Source organism: Xyrauchen texanus, chromosome 26 (genome assembly GCF_025860055.1).
Source record: "Xyrauchen texanus isolate HMW12.3.18 chromosome 26, RBS_HiC_50CHRs, whole genome shotgun sequence".
NCBI lineage: Eukaryota > Metazoa > Chordata > Actinopteri > Cypriniformes > Catostomidae > Xyrauchen > Xyrauchen texanus.
This window is the reverse complement of record NC_068301.1, coordinates 38,690,593-38,704,350: the sequence shown is the minus strand read 5'-3', so window position 1 is coordinate 38,704,350 and position 13,758 is coordinate 38,690,593. Positions and strand designations below refer to the sequence as shown.

The 13,758-nt window shown below is 37.8% G+C and overlaps 1 protein-coding gene across 1 annotated transcript; it reads right to left on the bottom strand.

Moving 5' to 3' along the window:
- Positions 1-2,945: 2,945 nt before the first annotated feature.
- On the bottom strand, positions 2,946-9,823 carry LOC127619509 (cbp/p300-interacting transactivator 3-like). The gene is made up of 2 exons (XM_052092349.1): positions 9,713-9,823; positions 2,946-6,491 (listed from the first exon to the last, which is right to left on the bottom strand). Exon 2 carries the CDS (start codon positions 6,479-6,481, stop codon positions 5,771-5,773), a length of 711 nt encoding a protein of 236 aa, XP_051948309.1. The 5' UTR covers positions 6,482-6,491; positions 9,713-9,823; the 3' UTR covers positions 2,946-5,770.
- Positions 9,824-13,758: the final 3,935 nt, after the last annotated feature.

Sequence of the window (13,758 nt, the reverse complement as noted above, 5' to 3'; positions counted from 1 at the left end):
GAGATGCCACTCACATCCCTGGCAACCGCAACACGATGGTGGACGCGCTATCGTGGCAGGTTTCGCCCAGCGAGGCTCCACCCCCAGGTGGTCCAGCTGATATGGGACCAATTCGGCAAGGCACAGATAGATCTCTTTGCCTCCCAAGACAATTCCCACTGCCCGCTCTGGTACTCCCGGACAGGAGCTCCTCTCGGGACAGACGCGCTGGCACACAGCTGGCCCCGGGGGCTGCGCAAGTACACATTTCCCCCAGTGAGCCTTCTTGCACTGGTGCTTTGCAAGATCAGGGAGGACGAGGAACAGGTCATCCTGGTGGCCCCTTACTGGCCCACCCGGGCCTGGTTCTCGGATCTTATGCTCCTCGCGACAGCATCTCCCTGGAAAATTCACCTGAGGAAGGACCATCTTTCAGAGATCCCCCTTCAGCCTTCTCGTTGCAGTGTACGGTACGTGTTTTGCGTATCTATTTGGACCGCATGCAGAGCTCTAGATGTTCTGAGCAGCTCATTGTCTGCTTTGGTGGTTGGCAGTAAGGGAACGCCATCTCCAAACAGAGGTTAGCTCACCGTGTTGCTGCCCCGGTCGCCGTGCTTGTAGAGTCCCCCCTCATTAGGCTGGACAACCTTTGTGGTGTATTTGCCACATGTTACCAACCCCTAGACTGGGCAGAATGTGGCCTCTGCAGGGTCTTTTCCCCCTGAAAGAACAGGACTGGGAAAGACTGCCTTCCCCGACTAGTGTTAAGATAGCCCCAGCCGCTTCACGTCCTATGTGAGAGACATAGTGAGTTAAAAGGCGCGGCTGCCGGGCTTGCTCCCAGCACCTGTTCCCCCCCTCAGGGGTGCGGGGAACCTAAGGTCTGTATGTGACACCTCTCTAGGGGCATTGGGGAGGGCTACATGCCCTGCTTCCTTTTATTCCTGTATGTCCGGGGCGGGGCATACAAATTCTGTCTGCCAACTTGACATTGGCCTCTTCTCAGGTTCAGAGGTACGTTTGGCGTACCAGGAAGACCCCTTGTGTCACTTCATTTGACACAACATCTCGTTCCTTCCCTCTGGGAACGGAGGTTACAACAGTAACCATGACGTTATACTCTCCCACAGACAACACTGCTCATGAACTACAAGAAACGGCTGTATTGTAGTCCAGACATTTCTTCCATAAATGATCTACATCACTATGTAATACATTTGCATAATGCCTGGCTAAGGGGTACTTTGGCCCACCCTAAAACAAATATAGTTATAGCAAAGGCATGGATGAGTTAGGTTAGTGTTGTTGCCATGTCGAGAAGATGTTTCTTCACTGCGGAAGCAAAACTTCTTTGTTTGGACTTCCAAAGCCAGATGAATTGACGAATCAGTGTTTAAAAGTTTTTTTAATTATTTAGCAGTACAACCACAACCAATGCCGGATTTTCAAGATGATTACTCCTGAAAGATGGTGCAGTTCCCACTTTGTTGGGACAATCTGGAGTTTCAGTATCACAACCTATAAATATGCTTGATTATTTGTGGATTTATTTTCAACGAGATTTCGATATCTTAAAATCACAAGATCAACCCTTTACTCTATGCGAAACAACCTGCAATGCGAGTTTTGTGTTGTAGCTATGGTGTACACCCATTGCACAGATGTAGGCCTCTTCTAACCTGGTAGTTAATGTTTTTGTGTCTAAATAGTTTTGCTATTCAGCTGCGGGCCCACTTTTACCTACAATTGTGTAGAATTATGCAGATTGTTTGTCGTTCTTACTATTATGAATAGTTATTTTTACAAGTGGTAATTTTAACTGCAATCCATGGTAGTGCTCGGCTAACTTACTATGCAATGTTATTGTTTTGGTAAGGGTTTACTATTCAGATGTGGACCAGCTTTTACCTAAAAGTGTGTAACAAAATGGTCGATATCAAGAGTCTTAAATAATTATATAATTACAAGCTGTAATGTTAAGGCCGCTATCCACGGGAGTAAGCTTCTGTTCTCCATTCATATCTCGGGCAAAAAAAATAATTCAGCAATACCATTCCAGCAAAAGATAACTAACTTACATGCACTAGTGTCTTTTAATTGAAGCTTTGTTAGGTTCACAATAATCAACAGTGTACTTGTAAGAAAGCTATTAAATTAGAACTAGGATTAGGGGGCTTTAAAGAGACCTAAGTTAGAGTGTTTGAGCCAGAGGATCTAAATAGGTTTAGTAGAAATGTACAGTATGAGAATAATGGGTTTCTGAGCATTAAAGCATGTAAACCTATCCTAGTAGACCCCCAAAATAAAATCATGAACCTGTAAATTAGCATAATATGGGCTCTTTAAGAGATTTCATGCCCATTGCGATGAATACTAAACCTATGGGGACTAAAGCCATCTTCAGACAGCAAAGGTCGAACAGAAGCTGCATCTGAAGTGGCAATCAGATGTATTTTCACAGAGCAGGAATAAATGCTTTTACTCAACAGTTGCAAATGCATAAATAATGTTATGAGATGATTATTTGAAATGTAAAACTATGAATACAGAAATAAGAAATGTAAATATGAATGAATACTCAACCTATGAGGACTAATTCTTTCAATTAGTCAACCTCCCAATTAGACCTTGAAACATTTAATGCTATTTGAATAGGTGATATTTCCATCTTAATATTGTGGAAGGCTTTGTTTGGAAAATGTTAATAAATCATTATATTGTTACTTATTGTTTTGTTTTCTTTCCTAAGATGAAAATAAATGCATTTTGACAGGTGTGTATATATATATATATATATATGTTGTCAAATTTCAGCATTTAAAAAAATCTGTGATTAATCGCAATTGACTACATAAAAAAGTGATTAAACGTGATTACAAATTTTAATCGACTGCCCTAAAAATACAATTTGATCAACAGCTAAATGAGTTACACAATGCAATCACTTCTTTAAATAAATATTTTATTTTCAATGAAAATAAATACATTTCCTTAAGATATAATTAACAACATTAAAAAAAGAATTTGTGGGAGCATGGCGACAGTAAATAACAGCAAACAATTTGGAAGAGAACATACAATCTCACTTGTGTCCACACAAACCCGCAGTTGACATTCTGAACTGATCTTTGGGGAGGTTGTGTGATTTACCATACACAGATTGGCAAAAACCAAAGTGATATTAAGTTCAAATGTTCACACACTACCTCCCTTTAACAAACAAATACAAACAAATGAAAAAGAACATTTCTAAGAATTGGATCTCTGAGAATGAATGATTTTGGAATTTTCCCAATCAATTCAAAATTCACATATCATTTCATGTTTCCTAGAGGCTGTTTACTCTATAATTAGTCAAGCATGGTGAATTACAGAACAATGACATGGGGAAGACATTGCAGAAATGACAGATACAAGAAATACTACTAACTAGATCAATTCCCCATTCCTTAAGTATCAAAGCCCTGAACAATCAACACAATTTGAGCTGCAAAACACAGGACATGACCTATCTGATTCTCTGTCTTTCCCTGTTTGTCCTTTTTTTATTCAGCGGATACTGTTCAAGCCGTGCACACAGCAATTACCCTGGGGTGGGTAGAGCCAAGAGTGTTGAGCCCAGCTCGGGTGGAACAGATTAACCTACTACTGTACACTGTGCTTTTTCCATCCCAACCCCCACAGAGTACTCAACCGAACACAACCACCAACATAACACCACAGGAAGTTCTCAACGTCCTCTACACTCAGCAGGGCAGCAGTTCCCAAACTCTTCACTACACCCTATGCAATATTAGGCAAATGAACATGCCCATTTTGTCAGGCCATCTGAGATGACGGACCACGCTGACCTCAATTAAGATGAGGGTTGTAAGTGTAATTTCTATCTAATCAAATTTAAAGCTGCAGTGTTAGGGAAGTGTAGAGGCAAAAGTCATTTTGTGCTAGCTCAAACACATATCGAGACATTGGTGCAATGGTTAGTGGTTGTTTCAAAACAATAGTTTAACAACTGACATTCAGATCAAATTACACAAAAATGGATACACTTATTTTTAAAGTTTAATTCTGTATGCAATATGTGGCTTAATGGAGGTTGTGGTGGTCCACATTCTGTACCCTATATGAAAAAATACAACAGATTGGAAGAAGCCATATTTTCCCTCTATACATCATACAAAAAGTAGTTTCTAGTTCCTCGTTCCATGGCACCAGGTACAAATGTCTACAGTGAATAATTAGCAGTATTGTGTAAAAAAAAAAAAACTAAGGCAGTTCTACAGTTCAAACTCATCAGCAGGGAATACAGGTTCAGCAATTAGCAAGGGAGGCTACAAAGCGTTCCGCTTTTTTCCAGGCAACACGGAAATATTCCTGTAACTTCCAAGACACATCCTATAGTGAATTTAAGACACTATAAGTTAGGGGGCGTTCACACAGAACATGTTCTTGTGTTCCATCTGTGCTATTTTTATTTGTTGGTCCATGTACACATGCATGAGATGGATATCTTTGGCTGTTGTATTGTATCTTGCTTGGGCGTCTTACACTACAAGCATTGCGTTTTTGTGTCAAGTTAAAAATACATCTGGAGACCCCTGCGTTCTGTTGTAAAATGTCCACAGAGGGATGGTAAAAGTGTTTTTAGTTGTGAATTATGGAAATGCAAATTTTACTAACCATGTGCCCTATCACAAAACCCACCCTAAACCTAACCATCTGTGGAAAAAAAAAAAATGAATCTTAGAGGGAGAATGCAACCTCTGAATCACACTCCTCATTATCTGAATGTGATGACTTCCTGGCTTCATGTCTGGACCAAAGCCTGTGTCTCTGAGGCTGCTGTTACAATACACTATCAGTCACACCACAGGAAAACATAAACATATTCCAGCTGATGCAAAATGCCTGATGGGAGATGGCACATGTCAGTAACTCTGCAGAATGGGATCGATATCAGGAGACTGAAAAGCAGCATGCTGACTTCCTGTGTGATCATATTGGCTCCATCTAGCTGTTTTGAATGCAAGAGTGTATCCTGTGTGAATGACCCCTTGTTCTGTTAGAAGTAGCAGAAATAAGTGTGTTGAATGTGACAGTATAATTTTTACGATAGATTCAGAATCGTTTTATACAGAAAATTAACAGTGTAACACTGTGTCAAAAGAATGTTTCATTCCCAACCCTTACCATCTCACCATTTCAAATATCATAAAGAGCTACTGGAAAATCAACTTCACTAGTTTTGAAGTACCAGCCTTCAATACCCATATTCAAACAAAATCTTTTCTTGGGGTTTGTTTGAGAAAGGCAGGTTTCTCCATCACCACAGATCATGTCTGTTTTTTGGTAGGCGTCATACATAAATACATTTCTAATGCTATTGATTCTAGTCGCCCCTGAGGAGGCAAAGCATTTCCTGCATTGTTCAAGCAGACTTCTTTTTTTCCCAATGTGAAGTTACATTCAACTATTGGGCAGTTGGTCAACATCAACCGAGCAGGACCAATGGGACAAGACAAAGCTTGCTCACCAAAGCTTCAACTGACCAATCACAGTGGCCAGCTCTTAAAAGAGTGTAGACCATCCAGAAGTCTTGACCATATTTTAACCCAACCACTCTTCAAAAGCAAACAGATCAAGTCAGTGTGCACTACAATATGCATAGCACAACTTCACAGATACACAGAGTAACGTAAAACCTGGAATATTTGAGCTTTTCTTGAGTTGTCCCAGAGTTTTATTGGTGACCAGGCCTAAAGGACCAGAGGTTGAACCTCTGATTGTCCTCTCAGCAACTGACAGTACTTGGCTGCTGCTTGCACACAAAGTCTGAGATAAAGTCAAACTCATTTTGTCCAAGGAAGAGCTCAGGCAGCTCTTGAACCCGGTCCAACCCGAGCTCCAGCACAAGAGACGTCAGAACCTCCTCGTCGATCAAGTCCATGTCCATGACATTTAGGCCCAATGCTGGGCCACCCATCCCCATCTGCATGCCCGCCAACTGAGCAGGACTCATTCTGTGCTGGACCCCATTTCCCATTTGATGCCCATTGACTGGGCCGTGTGGGTACCCGTGGTATTGAGTATTGAGTTTCTGTAGATGCATGCTCGCCATAAGCTGTTGAGATGCTGTAAGGCCTCCACCACCCATATATTGCTGTGGGTGCTGGTTTTGTGGATGCATATGATGGTGCTGTGCTTGAGGTTGATTTGGACCTCCATACATCATATTGGCCTGCTGCATTTGGTGGGGGTGAACACCACCCATCTGGCCATTGACCTGACCATTCATGACGCCATTCATCGCATTCCTCTGCCTCATGGCTGCTTCCATGGAGCTTTGGGGGCCCCTGCCGTAGTGCATAAGCTGCCCATTGGGCAGCATCCGCATGCCAGGGTGGGGTCCATGTGGAGAGGGGCCAGTCATTCCCATGCGATACCCATGTAGGCCTCCGCCAGTGGAGCCATGGGTCATAGGCATCATCATGTGTTCAGCCATTGCTTCTTACCTGCAGAAATATGAGAAGAATGTTATCAATCGATATCTTAAAATCACAAGATCAACCCTTTACTCTATGCGAAACAACCTGCAATGCGAGTAAATCACTTGCACGTGCTTTCATGCAGTGTGTTTAGAGTATAAATGGCTGTTAACACTTAAATGAACTCCTCTGGTGCAGTTTGAAGATTTCAGCTCGAGAGTCGTGACGGGAGTATCCCAGCATTGATGGGAAGCTTAATATAACCAACCCATAAAAACAGGAAAAAACTCAAAAGGTCTGTCAAAATAAAAGTCCTGCTAATATGAAAGCACTATTCAAATGGATGTGTGAAAGTGAAGAAAGAAAAATATAACTACTGAATAAAACTGTAATATTAAAAAAGTTGCAATAATACTCATAATAACATTTATGTCATATTTCATGGTTGTATTATTAATATTATTATTATTTTTAAGCAATATCACAAACTCAAGCAGCCTTGTGCCACAGGTAATCAAAAAACAATTCATTAATGTTTTCATTAATACAGTGAAGCTCTGTTGAGCAAACTTTTATTTTTGTAAAATAATAATAATTCTTATTATTATATTTTTATTTGATTAGAACTGTATGAATCAGTTTGATTAAACACCATTTGATCATAACATTTAATAAAAAAAATTCACATGGAATCTAGAAAAATGTAAACGGAAAATGCATAATTTGAACGTGTAAAACTTTATGTAGTTTTTTAATCAATTTCTTCATAATTAGATAAAAAATCTTTTTATTTGTTTTTTATAGTATCGAGTTAGTATCGACACCGAGGTACCAGGGCTGCTATTGTACCAAAGTCAAAAAAAATTAGCAACCCTAGATGAGCCACTGGCTGGTAAAAGTTCAGAATTCACTGGCCAGTGATTGAGTAGTAAATTGGTGAAGTTCATCACCAAGGTCCTTTCACTGCGTGTTGAGGGTACAAATTTGGTTTGACTCGTACTTTGCATAGTGTGTACAAAGATGAGATCCATTTGTCATTGAATAATGTCTCTTTTGATACCCTTTCTATTATTCATAGTAAGTTGTTGATAAAAAAAAAAAAATTTTTTTATTTATAATCATACATAGCATAGATGCGGTAAAGATTTGACTTCACTCTTGTTAATGTGCGCTCAACCAAAACAACTCATGAGACAGAACCCTTAAAGAGACAGTACCGTTTTAGCGCTTGTTCTACACATCAGTGTTGCAAATAGTGCAAGTTATGCATGTGAACAATAAACATGTAATATATATATATATATATATATATATATATATATATATATATATATATATATATATATATATATATATATATATATTAAATATATATACACACACACACTATACATACAGTACATGCAGTATAAAATATGCAATTTGAAGACATTTATTAATAGAACACACTGAATTTGTACATTTTGTTAATTAACAAAAAGCTAAAATATGACCAAACGGATGAAAACTAATGGCCAGCTGTGCTATTTTTATTTGTTGGTCCATGTACACATGCATCAGATGGATATCGTTGGCTGTTGTATCGTATACAGGTCTCCTGTATTCTTAACAGCATTAGCTGTGAAAGAACTTCTTTAATATGTAAGCAAAACGGACATTATAACTGAAACATATCCAAATGAGTTGGACTTCAATCGAATTAAGAGTTTTTCTTATTGAATCCGTAAAACTGTAAGCCTGTAAAAAAACATAACTTTCTTACTCACTATTTTTGTCTTGGTTTCCAGTAAAACTATCTAAATTAAGTTTCTTAAGAAGTCATGTTTTCAAAGGAATATACAAATTTGAGTGAAGTTTATGCTTAAAATTAGAAGGAAAAATTTTTTATTTTACTGGACAAATACTGACTAAGAATATGATTTTGTGCAGTGAAATCAATTATAATTGAAATAATCAGCCCACGTTAAACATGGGCTTTGACAAAGTAGCTAAAACCTTTTTGGCTGAAAAACTAAGACAAAGCCAAAGGCTTTTGCAGAAGAAATATTGCAGATAGGCGCATCAAGAAGCCTCCAGGAGAACCAAAACAATAACAGCCATAGAGGGGGACAAAGTACTCTGCAAACAAAGCCAACCTACTGCCAGATACATGCGAGCGTGAGATAATGACAAAAGACAAGACAGATGTGGTAATTATGACAGGGCAGTGTTTACAGTTTTAGAAAGGGTATATTTGATTTTAACCTATTGAAAACTGTAATGTAACTGTAATGGAGCTTGAATCTACAGACATGATCTTTTCATTTTTATCACTAGAGAAAATAAATCTTTAACAACATTTTGAGATAAAATATCAAAGAAAAATATATTTTATTTCCTTTTATGTATTTATCTTTCTTTATTTTGTTTTCAAAAACCTCCACCCAATACTTTATTAGTAAATGTCCTGTCTTGCACTGCTGTATCTTATCTATTGAATCAGTTTGTCCAGGAGCAGATCATAGTGTTGATTTACAAACATATTTTGTGGAAGCATGCACTTCTAAATCATGATCTCGGATGTCTAAATCATAATCTGGGGTAGGTGTAAACGATAACAGGACAATGTTTCAGTGGTCTTTAGGAGCCTCACCTCTCTCTCTCTCTCTCTCTCTCTCTCTCTCTCTACACACACACACACACACACACACACACACACACACACACACACACACACACACACTGTGTCTGTCTACATAAAAATAAAGAATTTGTCCTCTCTTGCCAACTAAATTAAAGTCAGGCTGTCTTGAAATGAAACAGACTTTTGGGCTCCCCTGTTAGACCACAGAGAACTTTCATTAAACATCAGACTACTAAATCGAAAGTGTATTATTTTACAGCATCTCTTACACTCATGAGCTAGTACACTCCGTATTACAAACATTCAAAGAAACACTGAACATTAAATTGCTGAGTAAATAATACATAAAATACTTTAGTTGCTTATTATCAATAATATATAGGCATACATAATGTTTTAATTGAATTGAATGCCCATAGCAATCCAGTGAACTTAAGTGACATATTTTAAGAACAATTACACATAACAAGAACACTCAAACTCTTTCACCAGGTGTCCAACAATACAATGAATGAAATATCTGTTATATTTCATGCTGGTCTCCTAGATAACGCAACTGAAAAAAGGTCCCACAAACAGAGCAAAATCTCACTGTCTCAGTGATCTCTTTATATTAAACACTTACCGTTTAATAGATCGTGTTCTTGTAAAGATGCTCTTTTGTCCTGTGTCTGTTTTAAAGCAGGCGCGTGTATATCCAGTGTCTCACGGCTGCTGAGCGCTTTTAGTGTCAGCGAAAGGATTACACACATACATAAAGACAGAGAGCCACTGAGAGGGGCGTAGTTAAAGTAAACCCCGCCTGTCCCCTGTTGTGATTGGCTTATGCTCTAATCAGCGAGGTCATTGTCAAATTACTCACATGGTCCTTATTTTTTATAAGCTCTGTCAAAACACTCTTCTAAAGTAACACAATTCAACAACTTTAGAGTGCGGGCTGTTGTTTAACGAATGTCTTTCATTTCTTGAAGGAACTTATTGGAGCAAGGCTCTAAAAACGGACATTTTTGTAAAAATTTTATTTTAAACATACATTTTTAATTTCCTCCTGGTACTCTGAACTTTTTTTCGACCCATTGCGATGTGCAGAATATGAATTATAGATATCAACAATTCACTTTGCCCTCGTTAAAATTACAAGTCTTGATATCAGGAGTGAAATTATTACTATAATTTTTTTTGTAACTTTTGATAACATTAATTGAAAAGTAACAAAGTGAATTCTTGAACTGAAAAAATTATTTTATAAACCTTATTCTCAGTAGCGCCATCTTTGATTTCTGACGTTAATGAAAACAAGGCTGTGAGGGATAGACTAACCGTCTCAGTGACATACGCTGTATCAAAATGTCTCTATCATATCAAACTGTACACAGCTCATGCTGTCTGGAGTTTTTTTGTCTACTTAAACTCCATCAGTGGAACAATCCAAAAACACTTTAAACAACTGTTCAAACAATTGAAGAGACTGTACGTCTATACTTCAAAGCCTCATTGCCATTCCCATCAAAAATCAAAGATGGCGCTGCTGTAAATAAGGTATTTTACTCAATGATACATGATATCTGTAATTGCATTTTAACTAGTAGAATTTCACAATGATATGTCATTCACTAAAATTCAAAGTGCAACAGATATATAATTAATTTCTTATTAGTTCAGCAATTATATCAGCAATGCACTTAGTATAAATGCAATTTTTCATTTTCTTTAAATGTATTTCACCATGTTAGATTTGGTATTTCAGATATCTGGAAATTAATTTGGAGAGTAATTAAAGACATCTTAAATCGCTTTCATAATTGTTACGATCACAGTACAAATATCCGAAATTAGCATTACCACTAGTGAAACCAAATTACGGATATCAATAGCATTTTTACTAGTTGCAGTTCAATTGGGGTATTGGTCTTTGTTTAAGAGAAATTGCTCCTAGGTCAATTTATCTAATTTTTGAGATTGGACCTCTTTCATTTTTCTTAAACTGCATATGTCATTTCCCATGTATATGTTTGCGTCATTCTTCACTAATTCATCTCAACAGAAATTGGACAAAAACCAGGCCACAGCCTTTGGTCTCTTATGCAAATGACTTATTTACCATTTTTAAGCAAAATACAGACTGTCAGCAGAAAAACAAAAGAAAAGAAAAAAACTCCTGCTGGCATGAAGCATGTGTTAATGATCTGAAACCAACTTGTGTTACAGACTGTACAGTCAGAATACACGGCAATATTCTATACATAGTATCAATACACACATACAACATAAACATAGAACTGCCCACTTTCACATACATGCTTTTAAGGAAGAGTCATGTTAAAAACTCCAGATACAGCTCAAATGCCACTCCTCCATTTCTGGAAAGGAATGTGGTGGCAGGCTAATCTCGCTCTCTCTCTCTCTCTCTCTCTCTCTCTCTCTCTCTCTCTCTCTCTCTCTCTCTCTCTCTCTCTCTCTACCCCTCTCTTCGTTCTCCTGTTCTTCCATTGTCTCCTTTGTCGAAGTGTAAATTAAGCCTTAACCAGCCTTACTGAAATTCATGTGTTACAATGACTTTAACTTAACTCTCACAGCACTAACTTTTTAGTTAGGACACCATCTGAAATAAGTGATGTTTGCTAAGGCAACCATAACTATTACTCCTGCTCATACTTAGATTTTGGGTAAGCTTTATGGTTAGGTTTAGTTTAGTTAGCGGTTAAACTTAGGAAAAATCATTAATACATTGCTTATTGGTTTGTTTATATTTCTATATGGGACTAGATGTTTTATGTTTTTTAAGGACCCAAATCTTATGGTTTCTATTGATTTCACCACCTCGTACTGATTGTTACGACTTATCATGAGATTGGGTTGTATTTTTTGCCTGTTTCCTCATCTGAAAGGTGAAAATCATACATCTGATCACTTAGAAAAGTAATAGCACACCTCTGAATGACCTGAACCATTTTTATGGGCCAAAATATCATAGAGACTACAAGTGGAATTTTGTTTTTACTTTGGCTGTTAAGTGACCACCTTACAACCTACCAACAACATTTCAGCAACTACACAGGACTGTGCTAAAACCAATCAAAAATCTTAGTAATCGCAAAGCCCTAGCAACAACACCTGCATAGGCAAACACCATTTACATTTTCTTCAGAAAATGTTTTAAATATAATTTCTCACAGTTGTTAGAAGATATAGTAAATTTCCTTGTCTTCAAAGCCATTAACGTTTCCAAATTTGTAGTTTGTTTAACATCACAAGCTTCTCTTTTGTTTTAACTCAGTTCCTTTTATCCAGGTGTTCAGTACTAAAACCAATTCCTTTTGCAATTTTTTGTGGGTTGCCAAAATGTGTCAAGAGCAGATGGCCTATCTAACATAATAACAAGATAAAATTAGCCTGTCTTCTCAATCTGGATATACTGTACCTCAGAGTATTGCAGAGGACCACAATGGCCCATTTACAGCACACAATCTTTTTGTACTTTCAAACGTCAAATTGACAAAGAAGAAATAGACAAGAAGAAATTAGAAAATAGTTTAACACACCATTCTTAAGGAGTGTAAAAATACCTTTTTAAATGGCAAATGTAATTTAAATGGAGCCGTCCATTTTTCATTTGCTCAGCACTACCCTTGAATCCAGCAGGGAGAATCCACCAATCAGAGAATCGTGGCCAATAAAGTGCACCAAAAGAGCTCTGCAGCGACCGTCCACTTCCATGACACAGTGTAAATCTCCCTACACTCTCCAACTACCTAAATATTTGCATATATATATATATATAATTTGGAATTTGGAGGACAGGGCAACACCTTGAACTCTTCATCATCAGAATGAGATGTGTGCTCACGTATACAAGGATTGTTTTTTTTTTTTTTTGGTGATAGGAGAAACATGTAAGTATACACAGAACATTACAGTGAGACACAGAATATAAAACTGGTTCCATAAACCATTCCAGAACAATATGTGCAGTGTGGCTGGGTGCATTATCCTGCTAAAAGATGTCAATACCATCAGGTAATACCATTGCCTTGAGGGGGTGTACCTGGTCTGCAACAATGTTTAGGTAGGTGGCACGTGTCAAATTTACTTCCAAATGAATGACCAGACCCAGGGTTTCCCAGCAGAACATTGATGAAATCCTGCAGGCTGATATGTCATTATTGTATTAAAATTGTGTTCACTTAACCTAGGATGTGTCATTTACTTTTTTTTATTATTTATTCTCTACTGGTAATATTGTCTCTGTTCTCAGTCTGGACTTTGACTCAGATGAGCTGGTCTACAACACTGAAAAATAAATAATTGGAAAAATGCTTCTAGAACCAAAAGATGGATGAATACGTGGACAGGCACAGTTGTGCGCTATTGAAGAAAAACAATTGACACACTTCAACTGTAAGTAAGGGTTAAATCCCTCCTTAATTGAATTATCAAGTATGTTTTTTTCTATATATGTTGCTCTCTTCTCTTTCTCGTACTCATGCATTATATTCAACCTCAACTAGCCAATAAGCATCGACTCACCATGATTAATAAAGTTATTCCAAAACAATTACAGGCAGGAGTAACAAAAATGTAATTGGGAAGGTAATTCAAACCAACAGGTCCAATTTGAGACAAGGGCTCCGTTTGACCTGTCACGCAGCAGAGAGAGAGAGAATGAAAGCA

Coding starts and splice junctions, on each gene's coding strand:
- LOC127619509 (XM_052092349.1), bottom strand. CDS start 6,481: ATGGCTGAACACATGATGATGCCTATGACCCATGGCTCCACTGGCGGA.